A 25,955-nucleotide genomic window follows, 5' to 3' on the forward strand; every position below is an offset into this window, starting at 1 on the left:
ATGGGCTATAGCCCATGGTCCAAAATGATGAGAAACGAGGATAACTTTTTTTTTCAAAATTTCAAAAAACATGGGCTATAACCCATCGTTTTTGTAATTTCGTCATTTTTTTCAAATCCTCAAAAATGATGAAAAACCTGCGCGCTATAGTATGCCGTACGATATGGGCTATAGCCCATGGTCCAAAATGATGAGAAACGAGGTTAACTTTTTTTTCAAAATTTCAAAAAACATGGGCTATGATGAGAAACGTTTGTCATTTCGTTTGTCATTTCGTCATTTTTTTCAAATCGTCAAAAATGATGAAAAACGGCGCGCTATAGTATGCCGTACGATATGGGCTATAGCCCATGGTCCAAAATGATGAGAAACGAGGCTAACTTTTTTTTTCAAAATTTCAAAAAACATGGGCTATAACCCATCGTTTTTGTCATTTTGTCATTTTTTTCAAATCCTCAAAAATGATGAAAAACGGCGCGCTATAGTATGCCGTACGATATGGGCTATAGCCCATGGTCCAAAATGATGAGAAACGAGGCTAACTTTTTTTTCCAAAATTTCAAAAAACATGGGCTATAACCCATCGTTTTTGTCATTTTGTAACTGAATAAGAGTAGGAGTTTCCACCTCTATGAGTCAACATGAAATCATCTGCCAGTGCAGCAGCCTCTGATACAGTCTTTACCTTTTTCTCACTTATGTACATTGCCACAGTCTCTGGAACAGAGTTCTTGAATTGTTCCAACAACAACAAGTTGCACAAGTCATGAAAGTCATCTACCCCTGATGCTGCACACCAACGGTTAAAATGAGTCCCTAGATCACGGGCAAACTCCATGTAGGACTTGTTACCACTAGTCCAGGTTCTAAATCTCTGGCGGTATTCCTCAGGTACACGTTCATATATCTTCAGTACTGCAGCCTTAACTTTTCCATAGTCAGTGCTGTCTTCTGCAGACATTGAGGCAAATGCCTCCTGCGCACGTCCAGTTAAGACACATTGTAGAAGGACAGTGCAATCTGAATTGTCCCAGCCTCTCGCATCAGCAACACGCTCAAACAAGGTGAAAAACACCTCAACCTCCTGCTCATCAAACTTGGGAACCAGACGTAGGCTATTTACAATGTCAGTAGGCCCAGTTTGACCCACAGCAGACTCTTGCTTCAGTCTCTAATTCTCTATGTCCAGTTTAGCCATTTCAACTTTGTGTCTCAACCTCTCCATCTCCAAATCCTTTTCCTTTAATTTTATCTGTAAGTCAGCATCACTCTCCTTCAACTTCAACTGCCAGGTTAACTGTAAGGTTAACAACTCCTTCTGCTCTTCGAAGTTTAGCCCAGTGGCCCCCGCGGGCACCGAATCTACAGCTACAGTGGACTGAGGTGCAGTCAAAACATCCATATCATATAGACATGCTTTAACAATAGCTTTTATATCCGTTTTTAGTCTTTGATCACTCACATCAATGTTATAATGTTCAGCTATTTTTATCAGCTGATCTCTATTGAAGGTATTTAACCCTTCCTCTGACGGAGCATCCACAAATGCCTTAACCTCTGCCATGACAAAAAAACAACAAAACAAAAAACCCAGGAACCAGGACAGAGTAAGACAGTAAATTGAGCCTCTCCTCTTACCTGCCTATCCAAAAACTTCCCTTACACTGCACACTAGTCTTCAAGGGATACTTGGGCGGGTATTTATGCACTCTAAACGCTAGCGTGGAAAAGGCGACCAGCAAACTGGCAACCCCCCCCCAAGACTAGAGATGTGCCCCCGAGCATATAGCTCTAACCACTTTCTCCCCACACTACTTTTTAGAATGCTCACGAGTCCCAAGGGGAAACGCGCTTTACCTATAGGGTTAGTTCAAAATACTGCTAGAGATTAACAAAGGCCAATACTTACCCCAGTGCAAGCTTTGTCCATCCTGTGACTGACTAGTAACAAAACAAAAAAACTCTCAAAATCCCATTGCCGTTTCCCAATTTAGCGCCAACGAACTACTGCGCTCTTTAACCAAAATGTATTTTTTTAAACCACCAACTACAGGTAACTGTTTGAACGAGCCCCCATTTGTTAAGGTCCGGCTCGCAGACCATAACAAAGAAGGGAAACAAGCATGGGATAAATGTAAAAATGTAATTTATTAAATAGAATAATTAAGTTTAAAGTAGAACGAACAAATGTTTCCAACAAAAACTTGGCAGGGAAACTGAACTGCCACCACAAACTGAGAACTGAACAGTCAAACAAACAATATGCTCTGTGTGGCCATGCTCGGGTGTGGCCCAGGTGGAAGAGAAAGAACCACTGGCAAGGTGGCTCTTTTATAGTGATTGGAGGCACTGGCCAGCTGCCTCCAATCCTTGATTGCCACAACTCTCCAACCAGGTCCCATCACACTGAAAGACAGATTACTATTAGTAAAGCACACACAAACCCTGACAGGCCCTGGGGCCGTCACATCCAATAAATAAACTTTTTCATGAAAACATTAAACGTTAGTTTCCGTCTCACAGATGAGGCATAATTGTCTACAGGTCTGTCCAGTGTGCTTGTCTTGGCCTGCACACTAATGACCAGCCACTTTCCTCAGATACTGTATCATCTGTGTGAATCTAGACATACAGTAGCACTATAGTATCGATGCATAGTTTAATTATAGAAATTTTAACGGTTAGGTTCTTAGCTTACATATGATACTTGATGACTATTTCCAGGCAGGCAGGCAGTCAGGCATTCTGTTGCTGGCTCCATGAAGAGGCCTGGTCCACAGTCACACTATTGAGGCAGCTGGGGGTCCATAATAGATTCTCAGAGACAAATGTCTTTACTGCCACTACCCCAGTGGCTGATAACTAAGTTTCAACCACTAGAGGGAGATATAAGCTATGAATTGAGTCTGGGACTTGTCACAATTAAGCCACTCTAAATATCCTACAGACAACCATATTTCCAATGTTGGTTTGTTTGCTAGTAGCAAATTCTGATTTAAGCTCAGTCTTCAAACAATCCATTGAACTTTAGGCCTGCCTAGGCTACTTAAAATATCTAGTCTTAGCCAACTAAAAATGAACACTGGCATAAAATAAAATAAAACATAATTGCTCAGACTCTTCAACAAAGATGGCAAAACAAACATTATTTGTTCTGTACTTATACATACAATTGTATAGTACAAACCAGAAACCTATAACGCTAACCCTAAGGTAAGTGGGAAACATAGAACCTGCGTGAACATAGAACCTGGGGAACATAGGGATGACCCCAAAAAAGAGAGAGAGAGAGAGAGAGAGAGAGAGAGAGAGAGAGAGAGAGAGAGAGAGAGAGAGAGAGAGAGAGAGAGAGAGAGAGATCCACTGAGGTGGGTGATTAAAGAGATTGACCATTTAGATACATTTGTGATGTAGTCTGTCATATCATATATCAGACATGACCAATATAGAGGCACCATCTCTTATTGACCTGGTGCAAATCACACTCATTTTGTTAAATGCTATTATTAAAAGGGTGGGTTATCATTCAGCATCATAATTTCTAGCTATAATTTTCTTTTGCAGTTTAAAGAAAAGTAAACCACTGGTCTAATGTATTTATAACAGGGATGTTTTCCCACTGCCCACATGGAAAGGAAATATATTTTTATGAACATATACATGCCAATATATTATAGGCTATATACGAATATAGCCTATATGCAGAATATATCTTGCATATATGCCATATTCAGGTTAATAATATGTGCATATACAGTATGCGGATTTATAGGAAATGCATTTGTCATATAAAGCTCATATCCACATGTTAATTATGTTCATATATTTTTAGGATTTATTTTTCTAGGGTGCAATGTCTGTGTTCCTCTAAATCGATGTTAAAAAAGGCCAAATCGACATGAAAAAGGACAAATTTACTAAGGTCTCACTCTTGCCATTTGCTGAAACTTGGCAACCCTGGGTGACATCATATGCTCCCTCCAGTCAATAATATGGCTGCTGGCTGGACCACTTGGCTGGCTCACTCACTCACTCACTCACTCACTCACTCACAAAACCTGCTGGAATAACAGAGCCCACCAGAGTAAATGACAGCCTGTTCAAAAGAGATTTCACTCACTGTCTGTGGGTCAGGGGTAGAAAAGGATGTGGTTGTGGTACAAGCGTTCCCCCCACCTCATGGTCATAACAATATGGGTGAACACATTTAGTCATGAGTTGTGGGGAGAAATAAAGAAGTAGGACATCAATTGGTCAATGGGATTATGTGTTTCACTAGGGGTGCCCATAATGTCCATGTAGCTGATGATCACTCCAGTTGTAGGATGTTATTGTAGGATCCGTCTATAAATGGATGAGATCAAGGTTGCGTTGTAACAAACTTTCCAGAATCACTTTATTAGCAGTAGTTGAAGCTCCCGTTATTATAATCAAGAACAGAACTCATTTCTGCTCCCTGGGGCTGGGGTGCACGGAGAAAAGTGATTATACACTCGCAGCATATTATGTTCTATAATAAATAAATAAAATTAAAGATGCACATGAAACATCCAACTCACAGCACAAATAGAAAATCAGTGGAATTTGACATTACAATGTACCCAGCGTTTAGATCCATGCAGCAACTGAATAAAATATCACAGAGGGAATGAGAATTTTCTTTGGAGCAATAAATGACTCAGTGATTCCTTTGAAAGGGGCTTTGGAAGCCCCTTTGATCTATCCGTCATAATGTGGTTCCGACAACAAGAGATAATGGGAAGGTTGTCTTGAAGATAAGTGGTGTGAAGTGTGCTCTTGTTGCTGTGTCTTATCAATTAGTGCCTGAACGGACTAACAGGACAGACACATTACATAGAATAGAATGTGTTGCCACCCTGTCTCAAGTGTCATGTGGTGACCTTCCTTTGCCCTTTTTTTTTTTCATTGTCATTGCCCACTACTATTTACATGGAATGCAGATAGAGCACTGCCTTTTCCTGTATGTATATTCCTCTCTTGTCTTGTCGGCCCCATCTCCCCGAATAAGTATTTCCTCTAGTAGAGAGATGGCGTGGGAGCTGCCTGTATGTCTTTGAGTCCCGGGGACTTGCGGCATCTAATGTAGCAGCAGGTGGAGGCCGGGCTGAGGCATTGTCATGCTGTGGATGTCATGCGCAAATCAGGCCTTGATCTCCCACTTTGAAGTGGAGTGCCCTAAAAAGAAAGACCTGATGCAATCTGATCAGCGCTTCCACAGTGTAGCAGCTCTGTAGCAGAGCTTCTCAAAGAGCCTCAGAATACTTTGATGATGTTTGGAATTCATCTATATGACTTCAGTTTATACAGTAAAGTACACCAAGTCTCTTCACCAAAAATAGCAGATTTACCAGAGCTTGTAGATTGGCTAGTTTTGTTGAATGTACCGGTGGTACCCCCCAGAATAGGAATGCTGGGATTTAAGTGGTTACGGTTAAAGTATAAAAGTGACATAGTGTATCTTTGGGGGAAGGATTTACGTACCGTTAATATGACAAAAGGTGCCATGAAGTAAGTGGAGTGCTGTGGATGAAAAGGGTATTTACAGGGGTGACCTGAGCCGAAGATGTTTTGATTGATTGAAGTATTTATTAACAGTTTGCAGAATTACAGTATATTTCAAGCACAACTGTGAGTGGACGACACCATAAAGCATTACACTTGTTTACAAGAGTGTTTTCAATTCATCATAACATTTAGAGACGTACAAATATACATTTCTATATAGCCAAAAAACAGGAAATCATCATAAAGGAGGTAAAAAAGGGGGAAAAACATATACAGTGAGGGGAGAAAGGGGTGTGGGGATTCGGGGGCCAGTTTCGAATTGCAGCCGTCCGTAGGTGCCCTTTGAGAGCGGTTTTGAAGGAGTCAAGGGATTCACATGTCTTAATGACAGTTGGTAGGGAGTTCTACATTTTTGTGGCATAGGAGCGAAATTAATTTAGTCCCTTGTTTGTGCCGAATCTGGGTTGCACATGGTTTGTTGAACTCCCTCTGGTGTTGTGTTGTCTTCAATGACATTAAGGAAGTATTTAGACAGGTACATGGGTATCTTGGTGGTGTATTGCAAATCTTGTGGACCAGACCCATTGCAAGGTGCTGTACTCTGGTGTCGTCAATCCTAAGCCATTCCAGCCTGTCAAATTGGGCAGGGGTGAGGTGGGTTCGGGGAGGAACCACTGCTCTATAGCTACCTAGCTCAATTAGAGATAGTTAGGAACGAAATGGACCCTTATGGGTCTGTAACTCAGAGTTAAATTAACAGTGGTTTTACAATATAAATTGGGGTCCCAGAGATAGAAATGCCATTAAATCGGAGGTCCGTAGCATAATGCGTGTAAAACGGGGGGGAGGGGGTCCATGAAATTAATATGTTTCGGAATCACTGCTAGAGCCGTACAAATCCTTATCGTGGGTCACTGGCATACGTTTTCAAATGGGGGGTCCGTGGCCTAATAAGTGTTGATTTGGGGGTCCTTGACACGAAAGAAGTTTGGGAACCACTGCTCTATAGCACCCAACAGAGGGCGCCTGTGACCAGCGAAGATGCACACAATCTGTGCCTGTCCCCTCCTCCTGGCAGACTGGTGCCAGGCACACAGACTGCTGCAATAAAATTCTCACCTCATTATCTAAAGACAGCAACATCACAGGGTTGTGTTGGATGGGGAGGGGAAGGGGAAGAATGGATGGGATGGATGGGGGGTGGGTGGGTGGTGATGGTGGTGAAGAATGGGTGGGGGGATGAGTTGGTGAGAAAAGTAATAGGACCAAAGCAGAATTCATTGTGGCACTCTGTTCTGTTGACACCTCTGGTTCTCCTGAGGGGTGCGTTCGGCTCACTCGGGGTTCACACTGCCACAGTCCAGTGTTGATTTCATCGACTAAAACTAAGACGAAAAATGTTCGTCGACTACCTTTTTTCACTGACAGAAACTACATAAAACGAATTAACTAAGCCATGATGACTGACACTATGACTAAATATACTGACAATTTCGTCAACAAATAAAAACTAGACTAAAATGTTAGGAAGGGACTAGTGGACAAGAGATCCCGTTTAAGTCATTTTACACTTGGTTGCATGCTCGTGAGCTTGTACATCGGCTATTTTCAGCAAGTGTAAAAACAGTCATTACGACAGGCTAGCATCAAGGCCCACCAAAATACATTTCAGTCGACTAAATCAACTGTAGATTTAGTCGACTAAAACTAGACTAACACTAAAACATTCCAGGTGACTAAAATGTGACAAACTAAATGAAGTTTCATTCCAAAGACTATGACTAAACTAAAAAAGACATTTTCTGCCAAAAACAACACTGCCACAGTCCCTGGCTCACTTCACAGGATGGAAGGGGAGACGTGTTATGCACAGAAGCTCCAAGTTGAATTAATTGTTTCTATAATGGGTTGACTGTGAAAGGTTTGCCCAGTGAGGTTGTTAGGAATAGTCAATACAACTTTGCACCTCATTACAGGGAATTGGTGTCCATAGCGAGAAGATGCTTTATTGTAATCCTGGTTAATCCTATTGTAGTCTTGCATACCAATAAAATAACTAAGAACAGGCGTCAACAGTTATATATGCAGCTTTATGTAGTAACACAACAAATCATTAAATCAATTTGTAATTGATTATTTTCATCACTTTAAGGGTGTTAGAAATATAAAGAGAAAATGTCCCTGAGTCTTAATTCTAATTATTGTGAATTTTAAGAACAAATTTATTCAAACATTCATTTGGTCATTCTTTCTTACGTAGTGTGACATCACGATGTCTAATGGTTTTAGTGATATAGATGACAATTCAGAAGGTCTATTGTCTTTGAGGATCCTTTTAGGAGAACTAAACACTCTGGCCTAGATACTGGCAGCTGGTGTCACCTTATCTTCTTGTGTACAGCCAATAAATCAATATCAAATCTAAGGAACAGGAAGGCAGATGGCCTTTCCACACAGCAGACCCTCAACAGTTGTAGAGTCCCAGTCTCTGAGAGCCTCCATGGCTGCTACAGTAAAGCTCTGTTCAATGCAGCTATAGCTGGGCCTTTGAAGGCATACACATTCAACAGGGACCATGTGAATGACTAAAGAGGGACAAATAAGCCGTTACGACTCTGCTCAAATCAGTGTTTGTGTTTCCATCCACATCAAAGGCTCCGGTCTGTTTGATATGCAGATCCCCCCCCCCCACACACCTTGATCCAGGCTAGGTACAGGTAGAGGGAGGAGCAGTCCATTCAGAGCAGAGGAGGTCCTGTGGTTTCACCTCAGCCCCGGCTTGAGGCCACTTCAGGCCAGTTGACCCAGACGAAAGGTCTGGCGATGTTCTCTTATTCCCCAGGGAGCAATTGCCCTCTCTGCCCACTCTTCACTAGACACATTTTTTACTGGCCCGGCCTATTGATTATAAGGCATTGAGGAATACCGTAGTCACATTCATTCCTATAACAGTTGTCACAGAATAGAAAATCATGCTTCCCCCCCCCCCCCCCCCCCCAACAATTTAAATTCTCTGGACCTAATAGAAAGAAGAAGAACATAATAGACCATCATGTTTCATGTCGCCACACCAACAGTAGGTGCAGGACTGCAGAATGAAAAGGGTGCAAGAGTGACCGGCGAATGGCGCTCACTGGAGGGTCGATGAGGTCATTTACCTTAAATACATCCCCGCCAGACTCATCTTGATTTCTGTGTAGGGCCCGGGGGTCAGGTTAAACAGTAGTTTGATTGAATGGCTGTTCACAGGCCAGTGTGAAATGCCAGCTCTATTGCGATGTGGGGAGCGAGAAGGAGGGAGGCACACTGGCCTTTGTGTGGGCCCACAGTCTGAGAGTGCGGCTCCATTGTTTTAGAGGTTAGGTGGCCAGCCCCCTCAGACTCTCTCCGAGTCTTTGCTTTGTCTCGAGCAGCGTGACCATTTCCTTCATCCAGGTCAGGACAGGGTCATGACTTTGGACACACCGTTTCCCCCTCTCCTGTCTGTCTGCCCTGGTCTCTGCACACTCATAAATACACGCAGCGCCGAAACAGATGGACTGCTGTCACGTTTCACTTTCAAAAGGGTAGTAGTGGTTGAGAGAAGACGTCCGAGTCCCGCATGAGAAACCAATGCGAGAACCAACTAAAAGATTCAAATACATTGAATGATAAAACCTGATATACAGTAGGCTACCTTTAACAATAAGTAAGGCAATGTGTGTGTGGAGGAAAATAGATCCATTACACTAATATGAATATTCAGCTTATTGGGGTTCCTTGGTGTCCCCCTCTCTAAGAATGTTACCCTCCACATCAGGGAGCACACTGTCTTTTCTGCCCTCACTCTCCTGTTTCCCTTGACGCAAAAGAAAGCCATAAAAACATCCCACAAATGTTACGAATTTTACAATTTGCTTGTTAACATGAACTTGCATGTAGTCAACGTGAGAAATGTCTCACTTGCCTTAATAGAGCGTGCGTAAGACACGTCCATATAAACATGGAATAGGTAACCTCTGTGTTACCTTCAATTAGCTTTAACTATGTGGCCGAGCAGGGTCAGGGGAGCAAGCAGCGACCCTCCCTCTATCCCCAGGCTGGACCCTGCCTTATCACAGTCTACTCTTCAAAGTGATAAGAAGAGGAAAGGCCAAAATGCCATCAGGAGCAGTGTGCGGAGCTCAGGTCAACGCAGCGCTGAGAGGCAAAGGGAAGGTGGACAAGAATATGACCTGATAACCATCACCCTGAGCCGTTTGATCTCTGAGGGTTCCTGATACTGAGCTACAGGGTGTCATGCTGGGCAGACGAGCAGAGCAACACAACAGGTACAAACAAGTGAGAACTGGAAGATCAACTGGGACCCAGCATAGTCAAACAATCACACAGAGGAGAACAGTGTGGGTCTTGTAGTACATGCTCACTCTCACTCTCACACACACACACACACACACACACACACACACACACACACACACACACACACACACACACACACACACACACACACACACACACACACACACACACACACACACACACACACACACACACACACACACACACACACACACACACACACACCATACCAAACAAATCATTATTTAAAATGTGTGAGTGTAAAAAAAAAAAGACCCGACTAGACCTGTATAAGGTCACTCTATTATTATTTGCAAAATACAAAAACAAATACACCATAATGAAACAGTGTCAATATTTGTACAAAAGTGCACGAGAGGGCTATGACCCTAGAATGACCAGACGTCCCGCTTTGGCTGGGATTGTACCGCTTTCAAACTGGGTGTCCCGAGTTCCGACAAACACAAAACTGTCCTGTTTTTCATCACAATAAAAACAATAACAGATAGATAGTGCTTACATAGATGTTTATCATCTGCTGTTTTGTTGAAAGGTGCCGTCACTATCGGTGTGCTAATTGGTAATTGCTAAATTGTCCCCATCCTGATCCAGGTGAAAATATGTCAAAGAAATTGACAAAATTAATGAAAATAGCAGATCCGATTAAGGGTCTCGGTCAGTGGTGCAAAGTAACTAAGTACATTTATTGAAGTACTTTACAAGTAAAGTACTTCAAGTACAATTTTGAGGTTTTTATTTTTTACTTTCCCGGAGTACTTCCAAATCTCTGTACTTTACAACTTCAGCTCAGATTGACCATTAACCATTTATTGCAAAGCATATTGCATTTAGGCGGTGTGGCTATGCTCATGTGATATCCCAGATTATCTGTGTACCGAGACACAGCTCTGATATCAACAACAAATCCCAGAGCAGAACGTAACATAAAGACATTACAATCATAACTTTCAATGCATTCCATATACTATACATAGATACTGAACATATCACATGATCATCATATACAATCCATAAATCACATTTATAATCACAGAATCACCCATTAAGAGTACTTTTACTCAAGTAGTTTTTTAATTCTGAACTATTAATTGTAACAGAGTATTTCTACATTGCAGTATTTGATAATTTTACTTACGTTAAAAAAATGAGTACTTTTTCCACCACTGACTGATCCGGGTTTGGATTTTCTTTTTAACCCCAATATGACCTGCAGCTGGACTGCAAGCTGTGGCCTGAACCAGATACCTTGCTGTCTGGCCCAGGGCAAGACAGAAAGAATGATGTTTGAAGAGTGGATAGAGAACTGTTGGTAGAGTTTAGCAGAGTTAATGTGTCCTTGGTTTCTGCTCAGCAACAGTTATGTAATAGCGGAAACACTCACTAATTCACCTGTGTCTTCAGCCACTGTGCGTGTGTGTGTGTGCATGCGTGCACGTGCGTGCATGCATGTGTTAACTAGAAAGGGGTAGGGTGGAGCACATATATATATATCCACCAGGCTGGGTTGTCTACCCAAGGCTGTGTAAGTCGTAGGTTACAGCCATCAGGACCTGAGGAAGCTGCAAGGGAAAATAGCGTTTTTCTATGACATACATACCTTTCAACTTAGACAGATAGACAGAACAAACAGTCCGTTTCAGACTCCCTACACCCACACTTTCTGAGATGAACGATAAAAAATTACAGTGATCATCCTCTGTATCGCTTTTTTAATCTCATGCCATCTAAACAAAGATACAGAACCAGAAAAAGGTCAGTTTTAGTATATTTGTCCCCTCAGCCATCGCAGCATTAAACAAACTGCCCCGCCGATAGGATGGTTCTGTTTTGTATATGTGATATGTGATATTTTCATTGCATGTACTCCTACGGGGTGGTGAGTCAGTAGGATACAACAGCAGCAGTGACAGCAACACAGAAATGTCTGGGTGTGTATGGGGAGGAATCAATTGGCATTATAACTAAATTGGAGTTTGGAGTTAACTAAGGAGTAACAGCACCTGTAAACGTGTTCTGCTCTGTGGCATGTGTAACTGAGCAAGGCACAGTTGACCTCGATTTTGGAGCAAGATGTCAAAGAGGAAAACATCTAAATGATTAAGAAAGACGGTTCATTATTGGGGCACAGATGGCAGGAGCTTCAGTCACAAAGACTGCCTGAACTGGCTAGTGTTTCAATAGGAACAGTAGCTAAATTGACATGCGCATTTCCATCTATGGGAAAGACATCACTAAATAGGTCATAGCTCACATTTGATGAGTCTGATGCTCATGCATTAGTAGAATATGTAAGGAAAAACAGAAGGACAAGTGACTTCATCAAAGTGACTGAGAATGTCAATGCAAACAGCAGCAAATTGTCAGGCAGAACAGTCTGTCGACAACTACATATAGTGGGATTCATTGCTGTGCATAAACCCCTCATTACAATGGTTAATGAGAGAGTACAGTGGTTAAAAAACCATAAGCACTTGTTGCTTACATTATGCTTTAGTAGCATGTGACGTGTCAGTTTTCATGATTCTGAATACAATCCAAGCATTAGTTTTGCATGAAAAACACTCCTTGGACAAAAATTGGGCATAGCCACTTTCCCAAATGTGCTGAATTCATCACATTTGTGATGACGGCTATGGCCGTTTTTAGCAGGGAAGTGCAAAACTAATTGGAATGGATTCAGAATCATGAAAACCCACTTTGACATGTCTCATGCTACTGAAAGCATAATGAAATTTAGAAAATAATATTGCCTTATAATAGGTTGTCAATGGGGCCATCTTGGATTAATTTAGGGTATTTGCAGTGAGCAGATTAGTGTAGATTTTTTATCCTGGCTAGTAGACCTAATGTCCTGTCAGAATCTGTTGAGAAACAAAATAAAGCAATTTATTCCAACCTCTACCAATTAATGATTGGACTATTTGTCCTATGATGAAACATTGTTTCCTCTTCTCGGATGACAATGTCTCCTGCAGGATGAGATCCACGGCACACCAAAGCTCACTAAATGGTTTGATGACTATATTAAAATGATGTCACTCATGATCATAATGGGCTATCTATGGCCTTAGCAGTCTGCACCAGATCGTCTCAATCCAATCGAATGACTATGATGAGGGATGTTGACACTGACAGACATTAGGCAGTGCTCCTCAACAAACGAGGGAATAGCGTTTGTTAGAATGCTGTTCCATCCCTCCAGTAGTTCTAGACTATACAATCTATGACACGGTGCGTTGAAGCTCTTCTGGTGGCCTGCGGTGTCCCTCACAACACCTTACTAGTTATTCCCTTTCATTTGTCACCTGTCTCTATATCTATATTGTTATTCTGTCAAAACTGAGGATGTTGAAATGACATTATTATTATATTTACCTCTGTACTCTATTTGTGATTATTTAGACTCAATGGTTTAGGACACAATACACCATATCAAGCTAAAGAAAGGAGAGCGGGGTATATCACTGATCTCTTCCATCCAACACTCCATTTAAAATCATTAAGACGTAAGCCTTTCTATTTGAGACACAAAGTCTTCAGCAGAGTGAGTACAGCTGCCCCCATGGTGTGACTTTCTCCTCTCTCCCTCCAGAGGACCTTGTTTGTGTTTAGGATGTTTACCGATCCCAGGAAAGACAAACAGCCCCTCTTTCATTCTTGTTTGTAGGTTCCCCTTGCTCAAAGAGGGGGCCATGTGGGGTGTTCTCTCTGTGTGCACATGGGAGCGAACGAAAGAGAGCCAGGACTGAGGATGTATTTCATTGTTAGTTCTGCGTTTGCCTCGTCTTTCCTTTCAACTCACTTCCACCATGCAGTTCCCGCCAGAAAACAAACCAAATTCAATGTTGTGAAATTCAACTTGCTTTTATGATCATAATGAAAAATAAACAGACCAAACTTTCAAGATATTTCAGTGATCGCGCACGCATGCACACATGCACACATGCACACATGCATGCACACACACACACACACACACACACACACACACACACACACACTACTTCAGTTAACCACATGGTGTCACTCTTTATCACAAATACCCACTACTACTAATCAGCCTCACTGAGGAGGGTCTCTAGCTGCTCACTAAGGTCTATCATTATTTATCTGATGATGAATCACAAATGTTGTTCAATATTAGTTTTTTAACATGATGGGCCCTTCTACCCGTCTGTAAAACAACTGCCCTCTCCAGACCACGAATGCAGCATTTACTATGGTGAAAGAAATGCAAATGCCACCCACAATGCTGGGTTGCACACTGAAAATAGCTGATCTACAAGCTCTCAAACGCACCCCTGCCCCTCTAACACTCTCTGCATGTCCCTGATGGTGGGTAATAAATGACTGGAAGTGCTGGTGTGGCATGCAGTGATACAGACACTGCACAGTAGAATAGTCAGTGTAGTGATCTTTACTGCGCGCTCTTCTTATTGTGATGATAATGTGTCCTTAATTGTTACTTGTCAAATAGTTTGCCAAAAAGAGTAAAGCACTTTATACTTTTAATAAAGCATAATAACCCATACGCCGAAATAAGAATGATTCATTATGTGATTGATTGATGGAAGTCTCACATGATTGGTTGCACGACGTACTGTATATGGGGATTAGTTTGTTGCTGAAAGTCATAATCTTATAATGTAGACAAAATTATATATATATATGTGTGTGTGTGTGTGTGTGTGTGTGTGTGTGTGTGTGTGTCAAAGACACGCCTAGACATGCATCAAATACAACTTTGCGTGTGCGCACGCACGCACACCTAGACATGCATCAAATACAACTTTGCGTGTGCGCACGCACGCACACACACCTAGACATGCATCAAATACAACTTTGCGTGTGCGCATGCATGCACGCGCACACACACACACACACACACACACACACACACACACACACACACACACACACACACACACACACACACACACACACACAACTAACAGTATCCTACAGCCCATTGACAGTACATCAGTTTCATTGGGGGAAAAAAAGAGAAAACTAAATAATACATCAATCAATCTACAATAGTAGTAGTACATAATGTGACAAAGTAGTGAGGATGAGCCAGCAAGTTAGGTTTCCTTCCTGAACTATAAATCAATGGGAAAACAGATGAACACAGACACACACGTGACACAGAGGTTTTATGGCAGACTTCCCTTCCATCGCAGGGGGTATGTGGCACTTTCAAACTGTGTTACTTTTGTGTCGAAAGTGATTTTCCATCACTGATGCCTACAGCAGTGATTCTCAACCTTTTCAGGCCACGAACGAACACCCCAAAATAATCATATTTGAACTGGGGACCCCCCCCCCCCATCCTGACAAGCACTTGGAATTGTAGGAGTTGAGGTATAGGATTTGGTTTGTCTCGGTTCCACAGATAAACATTGTGAAAATACAGATATACAAGCTCACGACGCCTCGCAATGTGTGTTTCTCAAACAATTTCATGTGAAGGACTCCCAAAAATATACGTAATTGGCCACCGACCACTATCTGAAAATATGTAGTTCCAGAGACCTCCCAAAAGCAAATTAGAAAAAGCTAAGATTTGAGTTAACAAAGTTCACTCTGAAAGAATATATATTCAAAGGTTTGCACTACATTTTCACATAACATAATGCTTAAAACACCAAAAGGGGTTCCCGCCCAAAATGGGGTAAAGAAATTGGCTCTTTCGTCTAGTATTTGACAATTTGGACATTTAAAGAGAGTCCCATGATTGATTGGATTCCCCCCTAAAACATGATCACCACGTATTATGATTATACTAGGAGAAAAAAAAGTGTACAGAAAATGTTACAATTATATGTATGTGGCCACACACCCACTAGGTCATTAAGTACACCTGGTTTTGAGTTAGCGCCACCCACCTGAACTGCCATGCCCACAGCTGTTGTATGATAATGGGGGAGGGCTTTTTCCGGTGTATTTCGATTGGGCATTTTGACTCAAAGGCTTTCATCTTTCAGGAAGAAACCAAAAATACACAGGGAAGACATATTTGAATATTATAACCACACCCGGGGTACTATTATAGAGTAATGTTAACTCCATAGTCCATACACACAAAACTATGGCACTCCATCTTCAACCAGTTTTTGTAGTACAATTTGATTAATTTTGATGCAGTAATGGTATTAAAGAGTGCAGTCAAAGTATGCAAGACTAATTAATTGAGAGGATAACATAACACTAGGCATACAGCTTCTATTAGATAAAACGTCTGTATGAGAATGTGACTGTAGGCCGAAATACATTTGCCAGAAAAGGACCAGATCAGAAAACACATTTCACAAAACAAATTAAGTCAAGACCAAAATACTGTAGACAAATTTCAAGACGTTAATGGTAGAGGTATACAAATTCAAATAAATAGACTAGATCGCGCACTATAGCTCAGTGGCCTTGCGGTTTGAGCAAGACGCGGAGCCTCTCTTGTGCTGCCTTATTGTAGGTGTGGCGGGGCTTACAGTAGGCTATAGTCAGTCTGTTTCGAGGCTCTGTATTCGAGAGACAGTGCTGGATAATTCATTGCAGTGTTGTGCAGGATATACCATCATGTAGCGAAATCAAGATATTAAATTATCACTGTCTGGAGGTAACTTAACTTTTCCTGACTTAATGGTTTTTAGTCAAGAGACTCTGCAAAATCGACTTGAACTTGACTTACGTAGTATTCTACATCTAGACTTGACCACAGTGCACTGATGTGTTCAGTGTTGGCTGAAGTAGTGTTTATTCCCTTTTTGTTCTTAAAAGACTGCCAATGTCCAGGGGGAAAAGATTGAAAAGCTCTTGGAAAAACACCTCTGAGCATGTGAACCGTGAACGTGATGGATTGGTGCCGTCATCATGCCTCTGGAGAATGACATGGCTTGTTAAAGTGCACTAGCTGCTCCCAGCCTGGTTACTGGAGAACCCATGGAATGCAGGGGGGGGATTCAGATTCATGGCATTGATAAAATAACTACAACGTTCCTTTATTTATTTATTTTAAAAAGAGGGGAGAAAATTAATTCAAATTATTTAATAACGCCTAAAAAGTAGGCGTTGGGGACAAACACAAAAAAATTGCCAAGCTCATTTGCTGTCAAGTTGCATGAAATAAAATTAGTTTTAATGCATCTAGGCACCGATTCTGCAGTGGACGCTTTGCCTGCAGGAGGCAAACATCTGATGCAGCGGAATATATAGTCGCTTGGTGCTTGATGTTGACAGACAGCACACATGCTTAGTGTTAACAGATTTAGAACATTAAGGCCTTTGGACAAATGGACACAGAGTCTGACATTTCTTTTTTTTTCTCCTTTTGGGTGTGCATTGGTGTGCAGTGTGGACCATTCAAAACAACTACAGCCTTTTTCCCCAGGAAAGGAACAATACCAATTTGAGCATTGCCATGTGTGAACATGGCGCCAGCACCCACACCTTCTTCTCGGACCACAGCTGCAGGCACCTGACAATCTTGCGACTGACAAATCAAATCAAACATGCAGGGACGCCCATAAAAGAAGATGTTTACGGCTCTAGCAGTGATTCTCAACCCGTTTAATTTCAAGGACCCCCAGTTTTACATGCATTATGATGCATATTAGTCTACAGACCCCCCATTTAATGGCATTTCAAAATGTCTATCTCTGGGACCCCAATTTATATCGTAAAATCAATGTGAATTTAACTCAAGAGTGTACAAATGGAAGTTATGGATTACAGCATAACCATCACCACCTAGGATATTGTCTCGCCTCCTATTGCCTTATTGCCGATTGCTCCAGAATTCCATAACAGAGATCACAACTGAAAATTAATATATATATATTTCTTTTTAAAGTTAAGTATGCATAATTACTGTCTCTTACAGGGCTAGTAGGTAAATATGTGGGCAAGCAGTTTCCCTTCCAGCACGTTACGAAATATAGTCTCATTAGGAGTTTATTGATCATCATAAAACAGTTATATCTCACAGCAACTTTTTACTCGGGGAAAAAAATATTCATGAAGCAATATTTAGAATACTTCCACACTCTCCAAAAGGCCATTGATGTTACACAGACCTAACAGAATGATTAACATAAACCACCGTAGCTATGGGCAGGGCAACAACATTTCCTTTCTACAATTTCTATAATTATTAAAACTTTCAGCAAAACCCAATGTACTGAGTGACAGTTAAAACTTTCTCTCCAAGTAAAGGAGCAGAATAGGAGATAAAGGGGAAAAAACTAACAGCATTTTGGTTTAGTGGCAATTAAGGCAAGTATTCATTTTTGATCTGTTCTTCGATGTGTACAAGGCACCCACTTTATCATCAATGACATTCAGTATGAGGCATTGTACAGAAATTGAAGCAAAAATACAGCACAGTGGTAATGGAAGTCAGTCACAATCAAAATAAAAAGTAATCAATAGATTTTTGCAGGACCAATTCACTTATTTTCCCCATCTTTACACAAGTTAGACCAAGAACTTCCAAGTTAATTTAAGACTTAGGTCTGTCTACTAATTCCAACATCTATAGAAGGGCCAACAGCTTAAGCCAGCTCCCTGCATCCAAGAATCTAGGCCACAAACCAAAAGGTGAGCCTTTACTTTGAAATATGACCCTTTAATGTTCCTGCACACGGAGCGCGTCTTTCGGATTTTTTGCTGCGTTTCTCCATAGTTTTTCTGAAAAACGTGTCCAGTGTGCAACCACCTTTAGACTTGGAACACGTACCCTGCCTGAGGTGCCAGTCATCGACTACCACTTTCACCCCTGGCGTTCCTGCTTTGGTCATATATTCATTAAAAAATCTTCAAGCTCACAATGCTGTGTGCTTGTAGATCTGCCATTTTCACCTAGAAACAACGTCAAGTAGAACGGCGTCAAGTGGTCATTCGTTTTACACATTTACCGGTCGGTAGCCTTTATGATGTTTTCATTATATAATGTAGGCTGTGTGTGTGTATAGTAATTAATGTCTTTCTCCATCACGGTTTTATTATTTTCTAAAGCACTTTGTAGCAGTTTATTTATAACTTTACTAAGAATCACAAAAGGTAAAGGGTTATTTCACTTTCAAATATATTTGGGGTTAATTTCACATCTACTTGGGCACCCCAGACAAGTTTTTAAGTTGCTTGATTCAAGATATTCATTTTAACAGACACTAATTTTAACCACGTTAGGATTCATTGTAAACACCCAGTCCTCAGTTCTGGCGATTGTCCTTCCAATTACTTTTTTTCATTATCATTATAAAAAAAATAAAACAATAATCCCCCACACACCCAAAAATCATATCTAAATACTGAACCAAGCTACTTAAAAACTGTCTGGGGTGTTCACAAAAGCCTGAGTAGATGACCCCAAACATGTTTTGAAAGTGAAATATCAGTAGAAGACAATAAACGAACAGAATGATTTATCTGACTTTGGCATCAGTACGCATCAGTTGATACATTTCCTCACCATACCAACTTAAGTCATTGAGATTTCTTCATTGCCAGAATATGAATAGGCTAACATACATACATGTTTCATCTTTGGACAATGTCAGTGGATGAAACTCATGAATCAACCATTAACACGTAATCATAACATATGATCCGCAAAGTACAATTACATCATTCTTCCAAGACAGTAAAATAAAAACTAAATTAAGCTATACAAAAAAGGTTATCCTCGCCGTTTATACGTTTAGAATTGATTGTCGTCCATCTTACACTGATTAACCCCATTTTGTACAATCAATTGCCCTTTGAGCACAACCAGCTACAAAAAATGTGAAAGGTAGTCCCACTTTAGACAGAGCATTGTGCATTGATCTATTCTACAGTCTTCACAACCTATGCCAGAGAATACAAAGTTTTACTAAAATGAACTTCATTGATCAAACAACTTGTCACATCGAAACAAGATTGTGAGAATCTGTCGCGGGGAAAAAAAGGGAACAGTGAGTTGCAGCTGCGCAGGGCAAGGTGTTTGTTTTCTAAGGGGGGTTAGGGGAGGACGAAAAAGGCTATGGGTTTAACCACTTCTCACCCTGGCGTCCCCATTTGGGGGAATTTCATTTATAGACAAAAAAATACATTCAAAAATATTTAAAAATAGCCGATCTACAAGCCCATGAGCTTGTACTATGTTTGAATAGTGGTTAAAGTAGTCTGTGTGTGTGTGTGTGTGTGTGTGTACTTGCTACAGCAGGCTCCCTGGCCAGGACACCACAGTCAGCGTGACTTTATTCTTCTGTAGCTTCAGCATGGGGATGAGAGACGAGTTGTTCATGCCCACCGTGGTGGCGCCGTTCACCGCTACTATCTCGTCACCACACCTGGGAGAGAACCACAGAACTCGGGCTGGTAAATATGGGCTTCAGTGACTTAATTTAGGCCCGACGTCGAAATGTAAAAATCTAAATCTTGACAGTTTTCTGAAATACCTATGTTTCTGTATCAGTGGTGCTCAATATTTCATGTCAAGGACCCCAAAAATGATATTTAATTGGCCACGACCCCCATCTGAAAAGATGTTATTCCAGGAACCCCCCAGAAGCAAAGATTTGAGTTAAAAACGATCGCTCCGAAATAATATATATATACCGGTATATTCAAAGAATTGTTCGGCATTTCACGATTTTTCAAAAATAGCAGACTTACAAACTCGTAGCACGGCACTCGGTGCTGTGCTATGAGCTTGTAGATCTGCTATTTTTCAATAGCTAAAGTATAACATAATGATTTAACCCATTTTGACCTGAGATCAGTTTCTAAAAATGTCTTCTACATCCTGACAGTTTTCTGAAAAAACTATGTTTCTATGTCAGTCGTTCTTCGATTAAAAAAAAATAGCAGACCTTCAAGCTCATAGCGTGCCACTCGGTGCCGCGCTATGAGCTTGTAGATCAGCTATTTTTCAATAGCTAAAGCATAACATAATGCTAACACCAAAAGGGGTTCCCCGCCCAGAATCGGCTAAGTTGCAATGAGCAGTGAGTTCTAAAAATAAACAACAACAGCATGGATGGGGCGACTTACTTGAGGCGCCCGTCGAAGTGAGCGGGCGTACCAGGCACGATGGTTTTGATGAAGAAGGGCTGCTGCTGCCCGTGGCTCTCCTCGTAACCCCCCACGATGCTGAAGCCCCAGCTCTCGTTGTTGGTCTTCAGCAGCACAATGTCCCGACACCAGTGCATGTGACTGAAATATATCAGAGAAATAAAAAACAGTGCACTCGTCTGTCTAATATATACGAATAGAAAGACGGCAGAAAGGCTAATCTGATACGCTTGAAACCCACCAGGTGTGCAAGCAATGAGCGCACAGACCAGTGGCGTATCTACAATAAAAGGCGGACACAAATCAATTTCTGCCTGGACAAAAACAAGACCTGAGGACAATTAGTGGACAGCGGATTGGCCATTGCGCGTATAGATCACCCATTGGAATGCAAATGCATGCCTTTCAGCCTTTGTATCCTACTGTCTGGCAGGTATACCTCTTTGAAAACCTTTAGTGCTATGATTGTGTGCGGGACGACGACAATAAATGAACACATCTTGCCTGCCCAAATTGATGAATTAATATTTATTGACCTCATGTAACCCGGCAAGGGGAGATGAGGTTTCCGCTGACTGACTCTGCTGATGCACGGGTTTCGATTATGTAAAAGTGTTTGTCAAAACATGCAACAAGCAACTGAAGCATATTTAGCCAAAATATGTTGGCAGTTTCTTTATCCAACTCTCGATTTTATCTTTGGACACCCAACTGTTTGCTGGCAGGCTACAACAGATAAATATACATACAGTCAGTGACTGTATATATATTTACTGCTGAAAATAGCCGATCTACAAGCTCACAACTGCGACGCGTTTCAACTTTCAGCAAGTGTAAAAGTAGTCATTACAACCGCATCAAGGCCCGCCAAATACATTTTGTTCGACTAAATCAACTGTAGATTTAGTCGACTAAAATCTTATATTTAGTCGACTATAACTAGACTAACACTAAAACATTCCAGGTGACTAAAATGTGACTAAAACTAAATGTAAACTATTCAAGAGACTATGACTAAAAACTAAAATCTAAATGTGCTGCCAAAAAACAAACACTGGGTTGTATGTACCTCGGCAGTCCCAGCCATCGTGTCCACAGTGGGGTCCAGTTGAGGTCGTCGTCTCGCGAGCAGCTCTCCCCAGACTCCAGCTCATCCTGGTTGCCCGCCTCGCCGCCACCGTCCTCCTCCGCCGGGCTCTCCGAGATGGTCTGGATGACGCGCAGCACCACCTGGCTGTGGGCCGTCTGGGCCTTCAGCACCGACACCGCCTCGCTGTAGCTCAGCTGGGTGAGGTCTACGCCGTTGATGCTCAACAGAACGTCACCTACCAGGTGACATGATGGGGAAACGTCAAGACAGTGTTGTTTTCCGTCGACTGGTATGAGGTACTCAACGGAAGATGTTCGTCGACTACCTTTTTTCACTGACCAACACTACATAAAAACTAAATAAAAACTAAGCCATGATGACTAAAACTATGACTAAATATACTGTCGATTTCGTCAACAAATAACTGACTAAAACGTTAGGAAGGCACTGGAGGACAAGAGATCTAGTACAGTAGTAAGTCATTATACACTTGGTTGCAAACACTTGGTTGCAAGCCGATCTACAAGCTTGTAGATCGGCTATTTTCAGCAAGTGTAAAATCAGCCATTACGACGGTATCAAGGCCCGCCAAAACACATTTTAGTCAACTAAATCACCTGTAGATTTAGTCGACTAAAACATTCCGGGTGACTAAAATGTGACTAAAACTAAATTAAAACTATTCAAGAGACCATGACCAAATGTGCTGCAATAAAACACTGCATCAAGATGACTATGGAGGCACTGATGTGGAACGAGACTCGCATACAGTAGCATCAAGATTGGGTTCAATTTAATTTCCGTTCAAGTTGATAAAAGTACTTTTTTTGAAATTCATGAATTTGTGCATTTGTGCATATTAGTCCCACCTCCGAGCAAAGAGGAGAGGATTATATGAGAGTACGGCGAAATCAGGCTGGCTGGACTCATTTGTTGCTTCAGTAGCTTAGAATTTTCACTGTTACTCAGAATGTTGTATAACGAAATGCACTTCAGTATCTCTGCAGTTTAATCAAATGGGACACTTTCACTCTCAAACTGTTCAACACACACAGGCAGGCACGTTAAGTTTACATTTCAGGATATAAGCACACAGAACAAAGTTTAGTCGGCTCTAAAACATCCCTTTGAAGTCTGCGACACGCTAATGCTGTTTTTTTTAGACAGACAGCGTAGCCATGGGTTTCCCTCCCATAGCCCAAGAGACCATCCATCCAATAACAGAACAGATGAGGACGAGAACAGGCTGAAGCCTACACTCCCTGTTTGACACTCCAAGCGGCTTGGAGAGCCCCCTCCCTCACACTCTCCAGTCTCAGCTCGTTCCAAAAGAAAATTAACATTTGGGACAAAAATATTTCTGGGTTAAGCTGGAGGACAGGAGTGTGGAGTGAGCAGAGTTCTGCTCCCCAAGGAACAGGTGCCACGACAAACCGAATACATACAGCAATGCTAATGCAGCTACAGAAACCACCGTCCTCACACCAGACTTCTCTGTAAACATGACCAATTGCGTTCGTAGGGAGTCGCCCAGTCAAGCCTATGCACTAGGCCTGTCAAAAAAAATCGATTCGAGTTAGAATCGCGATTCTAATGCTGTCCGATTCAGAATCGATTCTCATTTTCCAATTTTTTTTTTTAATTTTCTTTTCTTTCACAAATGTACCTGTGCATGCAATGCATTATGGCCTGGGTTTCTGCATAGTGCATTTACTACCAGCTAAGCTAAGCCTGCCAATTGTATTTATTTTACACCTGTTTTAATACTAATGTATTGTTCTGGTTTTGAGTGAGAAGAGATTTTGTAACTTTTGTACTGGTTCAAATTTGTGCAAGCTAAATACATGAGACATGTTCTTACTCTTGGATTTAACCTTTGTGTGTTTAAATCATTCAGTTGATAAAACCTTTACAATTATACAAGCTTTTTACTAAATGTACTCTGCTTTCATGCCAGAAGACTGGAGTAGATCATGCTAAAATTCTATTTAATTGTTTTTAATAAAAATAAAATAAACTGCTTTAGAATCGAAAAAAATCTTTTTTGAATCGAGAATCGGAAAAATCGAAAAGATCGTTTTTGAATCGAATCGTCACCCCAAGAATCGGAATCGAATCGAATTCCAACCTCCACAGCAGACAATTGTTCAAGTCGCTCCGGTCCGAGTCCAAGTCGAGTCCCAAGTCGTTTGGTCCCAAGTCCAAGTCGAGTCCCAAGTCAGTCCAAACCCTCAGGTCCGAGTCCCAAGTCATTTGGTCCCAAGTCCAAGTCGAGTCCCAAGTCAGTCCAAACCCTCAGGTCCGAGTCCCAAGTCATTTGGTCCCAAGTCCAAGTCGAGTCCCAAGTCTTTCTGTTGTGGGCAAGTCAAGCCGAGTCACAAGTCGAGTCACAAGGTTGTGTCAAGTCTAGAATTTGAATTTTGTTATTTGTCATGTGACTTGTCATGATTATGAATTGATTACCCAGGACCGAATGGAAACAAGACAGCAAGGACTTTTTTCAGTGATCCCTTTTTGATCAGTGTTTGACTGTACCCTATACCGATTACATTTCTGCCAATAAAGTATTCAATCAATGAATCAATAGATATTCCCCACTGTATTTCACTGTACTATGGCTCCCCCTAATGGCCGTTTTGTCCCTGTACGCTGGAGCAGAGGCAGTGCAATCTGCGCATGCTCACAACTGTCACTGTGTGCCTCCGTGTTGACACTAGTTTACAGACACAACTTCACACTTAGTTAGTACATATGGAAATATGGAATATACAATTGGATCTGGGTGTCTTTCAGCAACACTAACTCAAAGGTAGGAAGCAACTTTTCAATCTACTGCAGCTGTGTGGTGAAAATAAAGGTTTTGCCTTAGTGTGCGAGTGGAGTTGCGCTGCACACCGACTGTATTCAAATACCGTATGCTCGGAAAACAAAACAAGTCACAAGTCATCTTGTCTCGAGTCGAGTCGAGTCGGGAGTCATTGGCTAGCAAGTCGGAGTCAAGTCTCAAGTCTCGTTGGTCTTTTACCTTCAAAGTCCGAGTCTTTACATTCAAAGTCCGAGTCGAGTCGCAAGTCGTCAAATATGCGACTCGAGTCAGACTCGAGTCGAGTCACTATGACTCGAGTCCAATTGTCTGCTCCACAGTAGTGGTATAGGAATGTCACCCCTGCGCCACCCCGATATCTACTAACTATGTTTATATATATATTGCCCAAGCCTTTATTGATAGTACGAGTGGCGATTGACAGGAAACGGGGACAGAGACACGGGGAGTGACACGCAGCAGGTGCATCGAGATCGGGATTCGAACGTGTGACACAATGTCAGGCTGCTCCTTGACCACTATTCCATTACGGTTTTCATTTAAATAAATAAAAGTATTACACACCAAACCTTGGTAGCCCTTTTTGGGGCCAAATCACATTATTTGTAGAAGACGTTCCGTTAAAAATATATACTAATTCAAATAAATAAATAAGTGTGAAAACAACACAAGCACCTGTTTTGATGGTGCCATCTCTGTGCAGACAGCCGATGGGCTGAACGCTGGTGATGTAGACCGGTAGGCGACTGCGGCAGTCTCGGCCCCCGGCGATGGTGATGCCCAGAGAAAGACGAGGCTCCTTCTTCAAGTTCACCGTCTTCTCCTGACTGGAAAAGCCGCCTGGAGGGTCCTATAGAGACAGCAATGAATGACACACTTTTTTTTTAACGATACATTACAAAAGATACACATTGGTCTATTTTTAGCCCAAGGAGTGTATTGTGTGAAAGCATGAGAGAATATCCGTTTCCATTAGGACAGATTTGAAGGAATAGTATGCACCCGCTCACTGTATATTTGCTCAGTACAAGAGTATTTTGCTTTTTAATGCAACGTTGCGGTCCGGAGGGACCAAAATGTTGCGTTAAAAAGAAAAAT

At 41.6% G+C, this 25,955-nt stretch overlaps 1 protein-coding gene across 2 annotated transcripts in view; it reads right to left on the bottom strand.

Annotated features, from left to right (window-relative positions):
• Window positions 1-17,825: 17,825 nt before the first annotated feature.
• The window catches only part of lnx2b (ligand of numb-protein X 2b), a 33,357-nt gene continuing 25,227 nt past the window's right edge, over window positions 17,826-25,955 (bottom strand). For both annotated transcript variants that reach the window (XM_080774758.1, XM_080774759.1), the window contains exons 7-10: window positions 25,533-25,707; window positions 22,013-22,268; window positions 20,923-21,084; window positions 17,826-20,219 (exon numbers count right to left, since the gene is read on the bottom strand). In XM_080774758.1, the coding sequence (XP_080630884.1) occupies window positions 20,084-20,219; window positions 20,923-21,084; window positions 22,013-22,268; window positions 25,533-25,707 (729 nt within the window). In that variant the 3' untranslated portion in view covers window positions 17,826-20,083. The remainder of the gene's footprint in view (window positions 20,220-20,922; window positions 21,085-22,012; window positions 22,269-25,532; window positions 25,708-25,955) is intronic.

Source organism: Protomyctophum bolini (assembly GCF_963924005.1).
Source record: "Protomyctophum bolini genome assembly, chromosome: 10".
In the NCBI taxonomy this organism is placed as follows: Eukaryota; Metazoa; Chordata; class Actinopteri; order Myctophiformes; family Myctophidae; genus Protomyctophum; species Protomyctophum bolini.